Genomic DNA, 16351 nt, shown 5'->3' with positions numbered 1-16351 from the left:
CGCGATGGCTTTTATTTCCCATCAAATTTATGTCCTCTTTATAAACTACATCAATTGCTCAGTCGTCCAACGACACACGCATGATGAATGAATACCTAAATCCTAGTGCTCAGTGTGCAGGGCAATTATGTTCGAAGTCAGACTCGGATCCCAGATGATCAAGAAGTTCTGGGAAGCAGACTATAAATCACTCTGACACTGCAAGTTTTTTCCATGCTTAAGGAAGAGGAAAAAGTTGGCTAGGTGTCACCAAATCATGGCAGCAGCTGCTCCAATCTAGGCTAACAGGAAATAGCATGGAAGGAAGTCAGTGTTTGGCACATCTGGAAAAGATTGCTTGTCTTTGAAAATAATGACCAATTCTCTTGTTCCCAGTGATGAAATTTCAGACTTCCACATCATAGCCAACAAAATTGCTTAGAATTAGATAACAGGCAACTAGATTAACCCTATCCTGCTTTGTTAATTCAAATAATTTAGTTGAAGTGAAATCAATTTTGAGCAATTAATGCTCTAATATTAAACTACATTATATAAATACTGTTTTATTAGCAAATACCAGCAAAATGTTTGCGGTGACATTTCTTTATTGCAATAGTATTTCTTTAAATCCCCATCCAGACCATTCAATCTTTCCACTGGCATCCCTCTTATCTAAACCCATCTCATTCTTTTCATCTGCCTCATATGATCCCCCACCCCCCATGTCATCTCTTCCCTCCCTTGCCATCCTATCACCACTCCCAGTGCACAGCTCCCATGATGTTCCCCCCCACCTGGGCTGCTCCATCTCCCCCTTCCCTTCACAACCCAATGCCATTCCCCACACTTTCCCACCCCTCCCAAGCCAGCCTTCCTGCCACGCCAACTTCACTCCCATGCTGCCGCACCACTTCCATGCCACGGTTCCCCTGTTCGTGCCCCCCCTCCCCCAGGCTGCTCCCCACTCCACTCCTCATCATCAAAAGGCCAGTAAGCGAGGTTGGGGTTCAGTGAGGGCCAGGACAGTGAGCGAGGTATGGGTGCCCGTCTGAACTCATCAAAATCAAATCACAGCCGAATCAGAAAATTTGGGCAGAAACTGTGGGCGATATCCTCCCATTTTTACACTAGGTACTGTGGCGGGGGCGGGGACATGGAAGTTTTCCTGGAGGCTGGTGGCAAACATGCCAAATCTTATGATCCTGACCTCATTAATTATGCACCCAAGTGCTTTATGCCGTGTTCAGTGGTGGGTGCATCATGTCCAAATGTCATGTTGAAAAGACACCCAACATCACTGACCCACAATTGAAGAAAGAAGGTGGACCTTCTGAGAATGAAGATGTATCTACAGGAACCTTCTGAGGCTGGAAGATGGACCTCCTCCAGCTCACCAAATCTGGAAAGCCCACCTGCAGATGCTCCCCCCACCCACTGCTGTGGTGTCCCAGGGTCCAGGGGGCCTCCACCCTGAACTCCAGGGATTGCTCAGATGATTCTCGACATCTGCATGCCATGTTGTTCTGATCGTGTTTCCCTCTGGCATTGCAGAGAATCTGGCATTGGGGGGGGGGGGGGATGGTCTTGCATCTGCTTCTCAGTTAGGGGGTGAAAATAAGGTTCACGCCGGCCTCTGGCAGGTTTTCTGACCAGCCATGGCAGGCAGAATTCCACCCTCTGTCTTATTATCATAGATTGATGCACTACTAATAAAAATACATGCAAATTCACTGCAAATCTTTTCTCAAATGTTGACACAGAACCAAATAAATTGACAACATGGAAGGCAGCCATTTAGCCAGCTGAATAAGAAAGAGCTATCCAGCCTATCGAGCTCTTAGTCTTGTAGGCTACAACACTTAATGCGCATATCCAGATATTTAAAATGTGCTGAGAATGGGTGAAACAATTTTCATCCATTTCCCTCTCATCCTTCTACCAAGTATTTTAAATCTAGGCCCTGGGTCCTGCATAATTTGGAACACCCTCACTAAATCTTTCCTTAGCCTCTCCTTTTCCAAAGAAACCAAACACAACCTACCTAATCTTTCTTCAAAGCTAAAGTATTCCAGAACTACCAACATTCTCCTAAATCTCCTCCGTAGCCTCTCTGTAAAGTGAGATCAATATGCAGTACTCTGCAAAGAGTTCAAAACGTTCTAGCATGAGCACTCTGCCTCGCTGAATAATACACACCTTCTTAACCACCTTCTCTACCTTCAGGGATTTTGACCTAGAAACTATCTGTTCTAACCACTTTATGAAGAAGTTGAACTTCTTAGTTCAGCCAAAACTCAAACGTATTTTCAAAAGTACCATCCCAAATCAAATTTTTAATTGAGTGTGCGATGAAAATGTCAATAGCGGGGAACAATCAAGGGAATTAGATTATTACACCCAACGCATGACACATAAATGCGCAAGTAAGGAAACGTTAAAGTTAGAACATGCAGATGTATGGAAATAAGTGCAAAGAGGGCTAAGTTCAAGTACACAAGGCAAAATCAACTAGTATAATTTCCCTTCACTAAAAAGGCTTGTTGTACAAAAGTCAGGGATACAAACGTCTTAAATAAAACCTCTATACGGTTTCATCCTATCTATTAAAAGCACTATGAAAAGACAGTGCATATTGAGAACTTCCAAAATCTGTTTCTGTAACAAGAGATGAAATTGTGGATGGGATCTAACCGAATTGCAACAGAGTCCCTTCCAGCGCCGAGAAAGACAACGCGCTCGAACGGGACTTTGTTACAATCCGGGCCTCAGCAGGGATCAACCCACCGAGGCCGCATCTAGTCCCGTTTCCTGCCAGAACCAGTCAGCGCAGGAAATCGGAAAGCCATTTTTAAATGACGCCCCAATCTCTCGACCCTCCTGACATGACCCCCAGACCCCCCAAAGCTCCAACTCACCTATAAAGGGGTCTTCAGGACCCCCCCCCCCCCGCATCCCACCTCACACTGGCAGGACACTCAGGGCCAGATCCCCAGTTTGGGCAAAATGCCAGCCTGGCAGTGCCACCTGGCAGTTCCAGGCTGGCACTCGGGTGACATTGTCAGGGTGCCAGTGCCAAGGTGGCACCAGCAGTGCCAGGGTACCACTCTGCCCTGAGGCAAATCACCCAGGGGACTCCATTCCCCTGGGAAACGCCCCCTCACCCCCAACGTGCCGTTCTGCCTGGTCCCAGTTTGTGGGGACCAGTATTGAACGGTGCTTGACTCAGGTCTGCAAGATGAAGGGGTTAGATCCCAAGGCCTTGGGTAGAAAGGTCAAGCTGCATATTAGTGAGACTAGCTACTCAATTTAATATGCAAATTGGCCACATTTTGAGCAGTCTCCAGATAACGACATTTTACAAGATCTCGTTAGATCTCTCGAGGCATGGCGAGCCAGGTAGATCCTGGAAGAGGCCTCTCCCGGCACATAGTGGCTGTGTTGCTCCCCCGTTCGGGTGGGACAAGGCCGGTAGATCGCGACCATTATTTGTAACCAGCATTTGCCAAATATGATAGGCTATATCACCTCACCGAGTTTCATTCATTCAACACACCAATGCTAGCTGATTTACATTGAGCACTGGTCTGCTAATGCGTGGAATTTAAATGTCTCATCCTTGAGTTTCTATCTTTTTATGGCCTCCAGCTCTTCAAAGGTCTCCCCTCTAATTTCAGCCTTCTTTGCACATCCAATTTTCATTCCCCTACCATTGATGGCTGTGCCAAATGCTGCCCAAGCCCAAAGCTCCCACTCTCCTCCTTTAAGATAGAATAGAATTATAGAAACCCTGCGATACAGGCCATTCGGCCCATTGAGTCTGCACCAGCTCTCCGAAAGAGCACCCCACCTAGGCCCAACCCCCATAACATCACCCAACCTTTGGACACTAAGGGGCAATTTAACATGGCCAATCCATGCATATCATTGGACTATGGGAAGAAACCAGGACACCCGGAGGAAACCCACGCATACACAGGGAAAATGTGCAAACTCCACAAAGATACTCTTTAAAATCTTTTGGTCACTAATCCTAAAATCTTTTTATGTGACTCATTGCCAAGTTTTTGTCTGTATACACTGCAATGAAGCTCCTTGGGACTTTCTATAATTTTAATCATATCAAGCTGTTCTTGCTGATATGTGACTTGCATTTAAATGATGGGATTTTATGTAGCAGTGATTATATAATCCAAGTGTCACTGACAAAATGATGACCTGCAGATTATGACATCCTGTGTGACACTTCAACAATGCTTGTACATTAACTGATTGAAACACATGGGCAAGAAAGATCTGACTGAAGATGAACATTGTGAAGGCATTTAAACATCAGCATTGATTATGGGACTTTCCATCTGTGGGTGTTGCAGTATTGCATATCTCCTGATAGCAATGGTTACTTATAGTAAATTATTCAATGATTCTTTAACAAAAGGTGGCACTGAATGTTATCATCGCATTTTCTAGAGTTACAGTATAAAAATATCTTCATTCTTTGGTCATTATCTCATTATTGCTGGGAAGGTCAACATTTATTGCCAATATCTATCTGCCATTGAGAAAGTGGTGGTGAGCCATCTTCGGAACCACTATCTATGTGGTATAGGTACGTCTTCAGTGCTGTTACGTAGGAGGACTCAGAATTCTGAACCAGTGACAATGAAGGCAACATATTTTCTAGTCAGCTTGATCTGTGCCTTGGGCAGCAACTTACAGATGGCGGAAAGGGTATGGCTACTCAAGAGGTGAGTCACTCCGTGCAGAATATCCAGCCTCTGCCTTGGTAGCCAGAGCACTGTGTGGCTCATTCAATTCAGCTTCTAGTCAATGCAGAATCCGTGCCCAAAAAGATGTTGATGGTCGGGGATGCGAGGAGAATGATGACCATTGAACTTCAAGGGGAAGTAGTTAAGACACATTCCTTTTTGGAGATGGTCTTGTCTGGCACTTGAGGCGTGAACATTACTTGCCATTTCTTAGCCCAGGCCTAAACACTGTCCAGCGTGCATGGCTGCTTCAGCATCGGAGGTGTCACAAATGTGACTGGACACTACGCAATCATAATTGAACATTCCCACTTCTGATATTATGTTGAGGAAACTGAAGATGATTGGGCCGGTGACAGTACCCGGAGGAAATCCTGTAGCAACGTGGGGCTGGAATGATTGGCTTCCAACATATTTTGAAAAAGCTAGGCATGATTTCAATCAGTGGACAATTTCCTCATTCCTCTGAAATCAATTTTAGTAGGACTCCGATACGCTCCTCAGTCAAATGCTGCTTGATATCAAGGTTAATCACTTGGACCTTGACAATTCAGCTGTTTTGCCCATGTTTGGAGCAAGCTGTATTGCAGTCTGGAGCAATATGGTCCTGACAGAATCAAAATAGAGCATCAGTGGCAATTTAGTGGTTAGTGCCACATTTATTTTCGTTCATGGGATGTGGGTGTCGCTGGCTGGGCCAGCATTTTTTGCCCATCCCTGAGGGCATTTAAGAGTCAACCACATTGCTGTGGGTCTGGAGTCACGCGTAGGCCAGACCTGGTTAGGATCGCAGATTTCCTTCAGTGAATCAGATGGGTTTTAACAACAATGGTTTCATGGCCATCTTTAGACTTTTAATTCCAGACTTTTATTGAATGCAAATTTCACCATCTACCATGGCAGGATTCGAACCCGGGACCGCAGAGAATGACTCTTGGTCTCTGGATTACGAGCCCAGTGACAATACCACTACGCCACTGCTCCCCTCAAGTGCACATTTGCTGACATTTTCCATTACTTTGCTGATAATTGAGAGTAAACTGATGGGGTGGTAATTGGATAGTTTAGATTATTCCTGATTTTTGTGGACAAGACAACTGGACAATTTAAAACATTCAGGTCGAGGTCAGTGTTGTAGCTGTACTGGAACAGTGTGACTCAAGGCACAGTTGGCTTTGGAGCACAACGCTTCTGCACTGCAGCTGGATTGTTGTCATTGTCTGTAGCCTTTGCCGTATCCTGCGCGCTCAACCATTTGTTGATAACATGTGAAGTGAATCAAATTGGCTAAAGACTCGATTCTGTAATGGTAGGGACCTGAGGAGAAGGCCGGGTTGGACCATCCACTGAGCATTCTGGCCGAAGATAGTTGCAAACACTTTGGCCTTGTCTTTTGAGACATGTGCTTGGGTACGTCATCATTAAACACAGAGATGTCCCTGGATACTCCTCCTTCAGTTAGATGTTTAATTGGCCACCATTATTCATAATTAATGTTGCAGGACCCCTGAGTTATGATCTAATCTGATTATGGGATCCTATAGCTCTGTACGTAGCATGCTGCTTCCTTTGTTCAGCATATATATATATATTGCCCTATCTTGTAGTTTCAACAGGTTAGCATCTCATCTTTTTAGGCTGGCTTGATGCTGTTCCTGGCATGCTCTTCTACACTACTCATTGCACCAGGAATGAAATGAAATGAAAATGCCTTATTGTCACAAGTAGTCTTCAAATGAAGTTACTGTGAAAAGCCCCTAGTCGCCACATTCCGGCGCCTCTTCGGGGAGACTGGTACGGGAATTGAACCGTGCTGCTGGCTTGCCTTGGTCTGCTTTCAAAGCCAGCGATTTAGCCCTGTGCTAAACAGGGCTAAGTTAAAAATGCAAACATTACTAATTAATTCCTTTATATTGAACATGCATCATCTGTATCCAAGTTTATTTCTCTTGGTTCCATAATTTGTGCATTGGAAAGTGCTACATTTTATTAGGCTACACAATAAAAGATAACATTGAAGAACCTTTCCACATTTTGGATGTGGATATCTGCAAGATTAAAGTGTATGCAAGAAAGCTTGCGTTATCTAGACTGAGAAATACAAAGCAACATATGTTTACAAAAGGTTTTAAATATATTTTTATTCAAATTCAGAAACTCAAAAAGTACTGAAGTTCTTTCAGTCTGTGAGTTGGTGAAAACAAAACAAAGCAGTATTACTAAATCAGAATTTATTCTTTATCCTCAAACTTTTACAAGTGCAGGATTCTGCTTTTATACATCTTTTGCAGTCATAACTGAAGTCATCATCGCTGACTTCAATTATTCTCAAATAGAAGCTTGATTTTTTTCCCCTCATTACTCGGTTTCTGTTGAACTAGCTTACAAATAATGTATTTTTTTTAAATCTGCACAAAATGAAATTAACAATCCTGTAAAATTCTGTCATTTGATTTGCTAAATTACTTGAAAAGAACCAAAAGAAAACAACAGCCAAATGAAGCATTTTATAAGAGGGTGTAAAATGTGCTAACAATTTACAACCTCAATGTTAAAATTAATTTCCAGTTATATTTCTCTAGCAATCTGATGCAATATTTAAGCCAATAAGAAAATAGTTTTGTTAACAAATTAGTTCATGTCATGCATTAGTCACTGTAGAAGTGGGCACAAGAAGATCAGCAAAGCAATTTCAAAAGCTGAAAACCATACCAATAAGTGGAACGACTACTTATTCTGATTTTAAAAAAGAGGCATATGAAGATACTTATAATAGCACTCTAACCCTAATTCCAGTAAACTACACATTTGTTCTTCAGATATTACCACCTTATCAGGAGGGGGGAAAACTGCATTTAAAGCTCAATCATTTTAAATAGTTCAAGGAATAGATCAGCTTGCTTCAAATCGAATTTATCAACTGATTTTGGGTGGGTTAAGTGGGAAGACGAAGCACTCTGGATATCCAGTATTTCAGTGTCAATGTTTGGCCAGTGATTAAGGGTACAAGAATGGCTTCACTGTATTTCTTCTGTCGCAATTTGTAGATTGGAAGAGCACTTTTACATTGAAAAGGATCACTGCATTTAAAATTTGAAAGGGAAGGATCCAACCACCTAGCAACTCAGAAACCTGGCTCATGTTATGAAGGGTCTTGAAATTCAGCATTTTGCTAAGATTTTGTGGTAACACCTTAAATTATTTATTCTTCAGTAGTTTTACATCCAAATAACTTGGCAGCTTGAAGCACAACATCTGGACATTTCACATTAGGAAGGAATGTTCGAGTTGCTCGTTAGCCACATTCTGGAAGAAAGATATAAAATTACAAAATTAATCATTTCGGAATCAGTGCTTTCCCCTCATTTCCTTCCTAATCTTCGATACTTGCACTCGTCTTCAGGCAAGAACTTACAATAGCTAACAGTTCCGTGTTTGTAATCAGCCATCTGATCCTTCAACCAAGGCACCATTCATTCTAAGTAAATGTGGACAAGGAATACTGGATGCTGATCACACCATAACCCTAACCTAGTCCATTTTCTAAGCTGAATCATTAAGAAAAAAAAACATGAAAGGAGGCCATTCAGCCCATTGCATCAGTGCTAGCAACAAAATCAAGCGCAAAATACTGCAGATGCTGTAAATCTGAAATAAAAACTAAATGTTGGAAACATTCAACAGGTCTGGCAGCATTTGTGCAGAGAAACAAGAGTCAAGGTTTCAGGGCTGTTTCTCTTTCCACAGATGCTGCCAGAGCTGCTGAGTATTTCCAGCATTTTCTGTTTTACTTTTATATTATATGAAAGCACTTTTAATGTAATAAAATGTCCCAAAGTGTTTCACAGATGCATTGTAAAGCAAAACATAAGGAGATATTAGGGCAACTGACCAAAAACTTGGTTAAAAGGTAGGTTTTAGGGAGGGTCTTCAAGAAGCAACAAGAGGAAGAGAGGTGGAGACGGTGAAGAGAATTCCAGAGTCAGCACCTGAAGACACAGCCATCAATGCTGAATTGGTTAAAATCAGGGATGTTCAAGAGGCTGGAATTCAAGAAATGCCGATTATCTTGGAGGATTACAGGAGTGAAGGAGGTTACAGAAAAGGGAGCTGGTTCTGGAGGGATTGCAAAAATGAGAGGGAAATTTAAAATCGAGGCGTTGCTTGATCAGAAGGCAGATAGGTTAGAGAGCACAGGGCTGGTGGGTGAACAGCATTTGGTGCGAGTTAGGACACATGTAGCAGAGTTTTGGGTGACCACAAGATTATGAAGGACAGAATGTGAGGCGTTAGCCAGGAGTGTTTGAGGATATCAAAATCTGCAGGCAACATTGGCCTACAAGGCAACACTGGCCTGGATGAGAGTTTCAGGAGTAATAGAGCTGAGGCATTGGCATTGAGTTGTGCTGTTAGGGAGGTGAAAATGGCTGGTCCTGGTATTCATTTAATAACATTTTCTTTACTATAGATACTTACTGATTTAAATTGCTCCACCATTGGTGGCCACACCTTCATTTATCGAGCCCCTAAGCTCTGGAATACCCTACCTACACTCTCCACCTCGATTTCCTCCTTTTTACGTCATGCCTTAAAATCTGCCTCTTTGACCAAGTTTTTAGGTGTTCAGATAACCAACAGCCTGTCCCCCCATGCCGACATTAGTTAAGAAAGCCCACCAATGACTCTGCTTTCTCAGAAGACTAAGGAAATTTGGCATGTCAGCCATGACCCTCACCAACTTCTACAGATGCACCATCGAAAGCATTCTTTCTGGTTGTAACACAGCTTGGTATGGAGCCTGCTCTGCCCAAGACCGCAGGAAACTACAAAAGGTCGTGAATGTAGCCCAGTCCATCACGCAAACCAGCCTCCCATCCATTGACTGTGTCTATAATTCCCGCTGCCTCAGAAAGGCAGCCAGCACAATTAAGGACCCCACGCACTCGGACATACTCCCTTCCACCTTCTTCCGTCAGGGAAAAGATACCAAAGTTTGAGATCACGTACCAACCGACTCAAGAACAGCTTCTTCCCTACTGCCATCAGACATTTGAATGGACCTACCTCGTATTAAGTTGATATTTTCTCGACACCTTGCTATAACTGTAACATTATATTCTGCAGTCTCTCCTTCCTTCCCTATGTACAGTATACATTGTTTGTACAGCATGCAAGAAACAATATTTTTCACTGTATACTAATACATGTGACAATAATAAATCAAATCAAAAAAATCATCATCTTCCCTCATATCTTCTTTTGTGTCTCAGTCATACCCTGTGAAGCACCGTGGGACCGTTTATTACATTTATGGCACCTATAAATATCAGCTTTTGTTGTTACATGAATGACATGCATTGTAAATTCTATGACTTGAAAGACTGCCATTCAAAGATTAACCATTTTCGAAGATTCTTACATTTGTTTCTAGGTAGTCATGAACTTAAGTAAGTGTGTTGTATGAATTGACAGGAATTAGTGTTTCAAAGAGCATGTTAACACCATATTAAAATATGCAGGTTGCAGTTTAAAAATAACCAACTCAATAATAAGAACCAATAATAAATGCATTGGGCTTTAAATTAAAATTATTCTTTTATGAATATCATGCTTTGTCAATGAGCCTCTGATGCTGATATTACCGGTGGGCGGGAGCACAAACAAGCAGCAGGAGGCCGCAGTCTCAGCAGTCAGTGAAGGACAATGGCTCCAGACTGCAATTGAAGCTAGGAGCCAGGACATTGGGGCTGCCATCAAGAGGGGTAGGCGATATCAGGGCATTAGGTCCGTAATCAGGATGGGGGTTTGGGAGCATGGGCGGGTTTGGGAGCCGGTGCATTGGGGTTGAGATTGGGACAGGGGAGATCAAGGGCTTTCTTGTGAGGACATTGTTGCTGCTTCCTCTGGCCTACAAGGTGGACAAAAAGCTGATCGTCAGCACTTACCTTGGCCAGTGAGCTCCTCTCACCTCAAACCCTCTGCTGGTTCTCCACAGCACAGGCCTGCCTCTGGCTTACTGTTAAATTTAAGTCATCGATAGCCTGATATATGTTTGCAAAAAAGTTTAAATGGACTATAATGTAACAGGTTGCTTGATCCAGATGTTTTAACTGCCTTCCCCTAACCCTCTCATATATTGTTTAATAAGGAAAACTTTCTACTTAGATCCAACATGGGTGCAGTGGTTGATGGGATGGCTGCATCGATTGCCATAAACGTTACTGTGAGGTACAATCGCTTGCCTGGTCAGTGCCTTATTGAAAGCTGTGTAGAGTTCTGGTCGTTGCAGGACAATTGTTTGTATTACAGCTACTGAAACTAAACGGATGAGAGCAACCAGACTGATTATGAGAAAGGATGGATTGGATTACGAGAAGTCACTATGAAGATTGGGTATGTTCCCAATGGAAAAGAGAAGCTGAGAAGTGAGGAATTGTTACTTTTAGGGTTTGAAAGGGACGAGAGGATGTTGGTCATGACGAGCTATTTCACCTTGTTCGGAGGAAATCCTATGTTTCAAGGGAGATAAATTCAAACCTAATCTGCAAGAACAATATTTCAGTGAGTGAATGGTTAATCTACAGAACAAACTCACTGTGGTCACAGAGGCCAGCTGGTACTGATTTATTCAAATGCAAATGAGTCAGATAGGAGAGACAGAAATGGGCAATGTTACAGGGATACAGGAAAGCAAATTTCGTGGCAGAATAGCCATGACAAAGGTAGCTAACCTGCATAAGCTGACGGGAGTCATGACTAGTCATTGGCAGAAGTAGAACAGCAGTTTCAGCTTTGCTCATGTCAAGCTGGAGGGAATCTTGTTTCATGCAATTCCTAACATTGGACAGTTAGTTTAGGACAGCAGCAAAAGCCATCGGATTAATGTTTGTGTGGAAAGGCATGTTGAAGCTGACTCCATGGAGTAAGATCTCAACTCTCTCAAAACTCGTTCACTTACACTTACTAAAAATCAAGTCCCATGCTTCATTAGTATATTGCCAAGCCAAAGGACAGAAATCAAGAGCCACAGTCATAACGGCACAGGAGGTGGCCATTTAGCCCATCAAATCCATGCTGGCTCTTTGTAGAGCAATCTAATCAACACCATCCCCCTGCTCCATCTCCCTAGTCCTGCAAGTTTATTCCTAAGGGCACATCCAATTTCCTTTTAAAATCATTCATTGTCCCCGCTTCCACAACCCTCATAGACTAGGCAGCGAAGTTCAAGTTGTTGACACTCACTGCGTAGGAAAGTTCTTCCCCACATTCCCCTTTCTTCCCCAAAACCCATCATCCGATCGCCTAGCCTTTATAGCATTGGCTAATAGAAACAACTTTTTTGTCTACCGTGTCAAACCTGCTATAACTTTTTACACCCCTATCAAATCTCTCGTCAATCTCCTTTGCTCCAACGGGAACAGCCCCAACTTCTCCAACCTAACTTTGGTTCCAGGAATTAGGGATTTTAGCAGCATTCTGGTAAATGTCCTCTGCACTCTTTCAAGGACTCTTATATCCTTCCTCAAGTGTGGTGACCAGAACTGGGCGCAATACTTCAGCTGTGGCCCAATCAGGGCTTCACACAGGCTCAGCATAACTTTTCTGTTGTTTTTGTACTCAGTACCTCCATCCATTAAGCACAGGATCCAAGAAAAGTGATCAAGAATGGAGTTCTCAATTATATACGAAGCGACCAATGCAGCCAATGCTAATGGAGAAAATGTACAACATATAATGGGCGCGATTCTCTGAAATGGAGACAGAGTGTTCGCGCCGTTGTGAACGCCGTCGAGGTTCACGACGGCGCGAAACGGCCCCTATCCCGACCGATTCAGAGCCCGAAAATGGGCTAGGAGTGGCGCCGCGTCATTTACGCGCGCCAAGGCAGCGCCGCATAACTGGCGTCACCCGAGAATGTGCGGGTTGGCCGGTGCCAACCCGTGCATGCGTGGTTGCCGTCCTCCCCGAGTCCGCCCCGCAAGAAGATGGGGGACGGATCTTGCGGGGCTGCGGAAGAAAGGAGGTCTGCCTTCAGAGGGGCCAGCCCGACGATCGCTGGGCACCGATCGCGGGCCAGACCACATTTGAGCCCCCCCCCCCCCCCCCCCCCGTAGCAGGATCCCCCCTCCCCGCCCCTGCAGGCCGCCCCCCCCCCCCCCAGTGTTCCCGCGCTGTTCCCGCCGGCAGCGACCAGGTGTGGACGGCGCCGGGGGGGGGGAACCCGCCGTTTTGGGCAGGCCGCTTGGCCCATCCGGCACTGAGAATCGCGGGGGTACCGGTGAATCGCCATTTTGGCTGTCTCGGGCGATTCACTGGACGCCGCCATGCAAAACGCAATTGTGCCAATCTGGCCGCTTCTGTGAATCATGGGAGGGCGTCGGACCGGCGTCGCGGGAAAATTTGGCGACCCAGGCGATTCTCCCAACCGGCGCGGGAGCGGAGAATCGTGCCCAATGTCTTTGCAGCAACAGGTAGGAGTGGGATCAGGAGACAGGCAGTGGAAATGCATTTTAATAATAATGAACCGATGCTCTCTTAATTAAACGCTAGAATTTATTAACCTAAAGAACACTTAAGAATAAGCTAACTACCAAATCACTGAGGTAGAAACAAGCCATTGGTCAGATTGTTACGAGCCCAACAGCATGGTTCAATACGTGTACCGCCTGAGTTAGGAAGGCCCACCTTCTCAACCTTGTCCCTTTCCCGAGCTGTGGTGATCCTCAGGTTAAATCACCAGTAATCAGCTCTCCCCCTCAAAGGGGAAAGCAGCCTATGGTCATTTGGACGACTTTACTTTGGGGGCTTGTCTAGCTCAGTTAGCTGAACAGCTGGTTCATGATGTGGAGCGAGGCCAACTGCGCGGGTTCAATTCCTGTACCGTCTGAGGTTATTCATGTAGGCCCCGCCTTCTCAACCTCACCCCTCGCCCGAGGTGTGGTGATCCTCCGGTTAAATCACTACCAGTCAGCTCTCCCCTCAAAGGGGAAGCAGTCTATGGTCATCGAGGACTATGGCAACTTTACTTTATCCAGTTTCCCATTGAAATGGTTCATACCTCTAGTACAAGAAGAAAAGTCTGGTCCGGTGTGTCGCAGCCATGTTCTCAGACATATTTCTGATTTTCAGGTAGTTGATAAAACCTCTGAAAAACAGCAGCAGTCCTAAAAGGAAAAATAAAAATACAAATGAATGCATTACTTTAGAAAGCACACAGAAAGGGACAAATAATAAAAGTATGCTATAAAAGCTTTACAAATCTACTTCCAATCACTTTTTAAAACTATGCTACAACATATAAAACTATTCCATTTGGATTCAGCAAGACATCCAATGTAAGGCTGGTATTCAAATTGTTATTTAGACACTTCACGACCCTCTCCCACACCACAATAAACTAAGTTATTTCTGCCATTTTTAAATGCAGGAATTGGATTATATGCATAATACCCCCACTGAAAATCATTGAATCTTCTCATTCAACCTTTCACAAGGCTGAAACACAGGTCAATTTGCATAAGAACAGAATTCCCATTTCCACAAGCAATCGTTATTTGACAACTCCTCACCAACTATCTTCAAAAAGGACATATTTTTCTCAGTGTTACCTGTATAACTAATAACTTGAGGCAAATTTTAAATGAACTAATTTGAAATCTTTCTCGAAGATAAAACAAATTAGTAACAGAACTAATACAAGGCACCAAAATACAAAGGGCTGGATTCTCCGCCCCCACTGCGCCACATTTCTATTTCATCCCGCCGGCAGGATTCTCCGTTACGCCGGCCGGTCAATAGGGTTTCCCACTGTGGGGCAGCCCCACGCTGTCGGGAAACCCCTGGGCTGCTGGCAAAACGGAGCATCCCGCCGGCGGAGATTCCAGCCCAAGATAATTTAATCGGGTGCTAAAACAAAACGACTTTTGGAAATATGGTTAAAACGTAAGCTTTGAAGGACATGGTGGCGCAGAGGTTAGCACTGCTGCCTCACAGCGCGGAGGACCCTGGTTCAATCCCGGCCCCTGTCCATGTGGAGTTTGCACATTCTCCCGGTGTTTGCGTGGGTCTCACCCCCACAACCCAAAGATGTGCAGGGTAGGTGGATTGGCCACGCTAAATTGCTCCTTAATTGGAAAAGTAGAAGTGGATACTGCAAATTTTTTAAAAATGTAAACTTTGAAAAATGGACTTTGGTCTGGAATGGAGGGAAAAAAAGTGATCTCAGATTTAATTGAAAACTTACAACATTTGAGCAAACCATTAATCTAAAAGAAGAAAAACAGAAAATGCTGGAAAAACTCAACCGGTCTGGCAGCATCTGTGGAGAAGAAAATAGAGTTAACGCTTCAAGTCTGTATGACTCTTCATTAATCTGAAATTCCCAATTTACTTTTAATCCTGAAATTATGGCTCCTCTGCAAAATTCATATCAGTATTAAGAAAAATTCTAGTTTTATGGATGCTACATTATAATTTATTGTACTGGATTAAACAATTCAGAGAATACCGTTAACATTTAAAATAATGAAATTTAGAGCATTTCAGCGACTGAGAATCCAGCTCACCATACGGTTTTAATTTATTCTAGACAATATATACTACCGGCTCAAACTAACGTACAGAATTATAGCTAAAATAATAAAGCACTTCTGTAGGTTTCCATGGTATCATGTAGCTTAGATTCATTAAACATGCATTTCTATTGGCTACATTTAAGTTTTTGCTGTGCATATTTATCCAATTTTCTTGTTCTCAGAGTTCAGCCCTCATAAATAAATGTGAATCGGTGTCAATAGACAATAATAAAAATCTTTATTGTCACAAGTAGGCTTACATTAACACTGCAATGAAGTTACTGTGAAAAGCCCCTAGTTGCTACATTCCGGCGACTGTTCGGGTTCACGGAGGGAGAATTCAGAATGTCCAATTCACCTAACAGTACATCTTTCGGGACTTGTGGGAGGAAACTGGAGCACCCGGAGGAAACTCATGCAGACACGGGGAGAACGTGCAGACTCCACACAGACTGACCCAAGCCGGGAATCGAACCTGGGACCCTGACGCTATTAAGCAACAATGCTAACCATTGTGCTACCGTGATTACAACATCACCGATGATTACAACATTAAACATTTCTGGGATTATAAGTAGAATTCTCACAAATAAATTTTCTTCCCTATCTGAGGCTATTGCCTCCATGCTGAGGTATGGTTCCATGGGCATAAATCACCCTCTTGTATCCCTTCCCTTCTAAGTGGCCATTTTTCATGTGTAATCTTGTTAAGGCCAATTATAGTGTCCCGAGCACAACCACAGCTGAAGTTATCATAGACCAACAGCACAGACTAAACTGTAAACTCATTTAAAATAAAACCTTATTCAAGACTGCTGTGCAGTTATACTGAACATGTTACTAAATTATGCTGCAAATGTTGTTGAATCCCTGAGATAAATGTTGAAAGGTTTTGATTGAGTGGATACAGAGAGAATGTTTCCTCCTATGGAGAAATAGCATAGCCACAGGCCTTCAATAAAAGATAGTCATTAAGAAATGCTATAGGGAATTCAGAAGAAACTTTTTCACCCAATGAGTGGTAAGAGT

At 43.5% G+C, this 16351-nt stretch overlaps 1 protein-coding gene across 2 annotated transcripts in view; it reads right to left on the bottom strand.

Annotated features, from left to right (window-relative positions):
- Nucleotides 1–6874: 6874 nt before the first annotated feature.
- The window catches only part of ndfip2 (Nedd4 family interacting protein 2), a 129258-nt gene continuing 119781 nt past the window's right edge, over nt 6875–16351 (bottom strand). For both annotated transcript variants that reach the window (XM_072476213.1, XM_072476214.1), the window contains 2 exons: nt 13807–13912; nt 6875–8054 (listed from right to left, as the gene is read on the bottom strand). In XM_072476213.1, coding sequence (XP_072332314.1) covers nt 13809–13912 — 104 coding nt within the window. In that variant the 3' untranslated portion in view covers nt 6875–8054; nt 13807–13808. The remainder of the gene's footprint in view (nt 8055–13806; nt 13913–16351) is intronic.

Source organism: Scyliorhinus torazame, chromosome 15 (genome assembly GCF_047496885.1).
Source record: "Scyliorhinus torazame isolate Kashiwa2021f chromosome 15, sScyTor2.1, whole genome shotgun sequence".
Lineage (NCBI taxonomy): Eukaryota > Metazoa > Chordata > Chondrichthyes > Carcharhiniformes > Scyliorhinidae > Scyliorhinus > Scyliorhinus torazame.
This window is presented reverse-complemented; position numbering and strand designations above follow the sequence as displayed.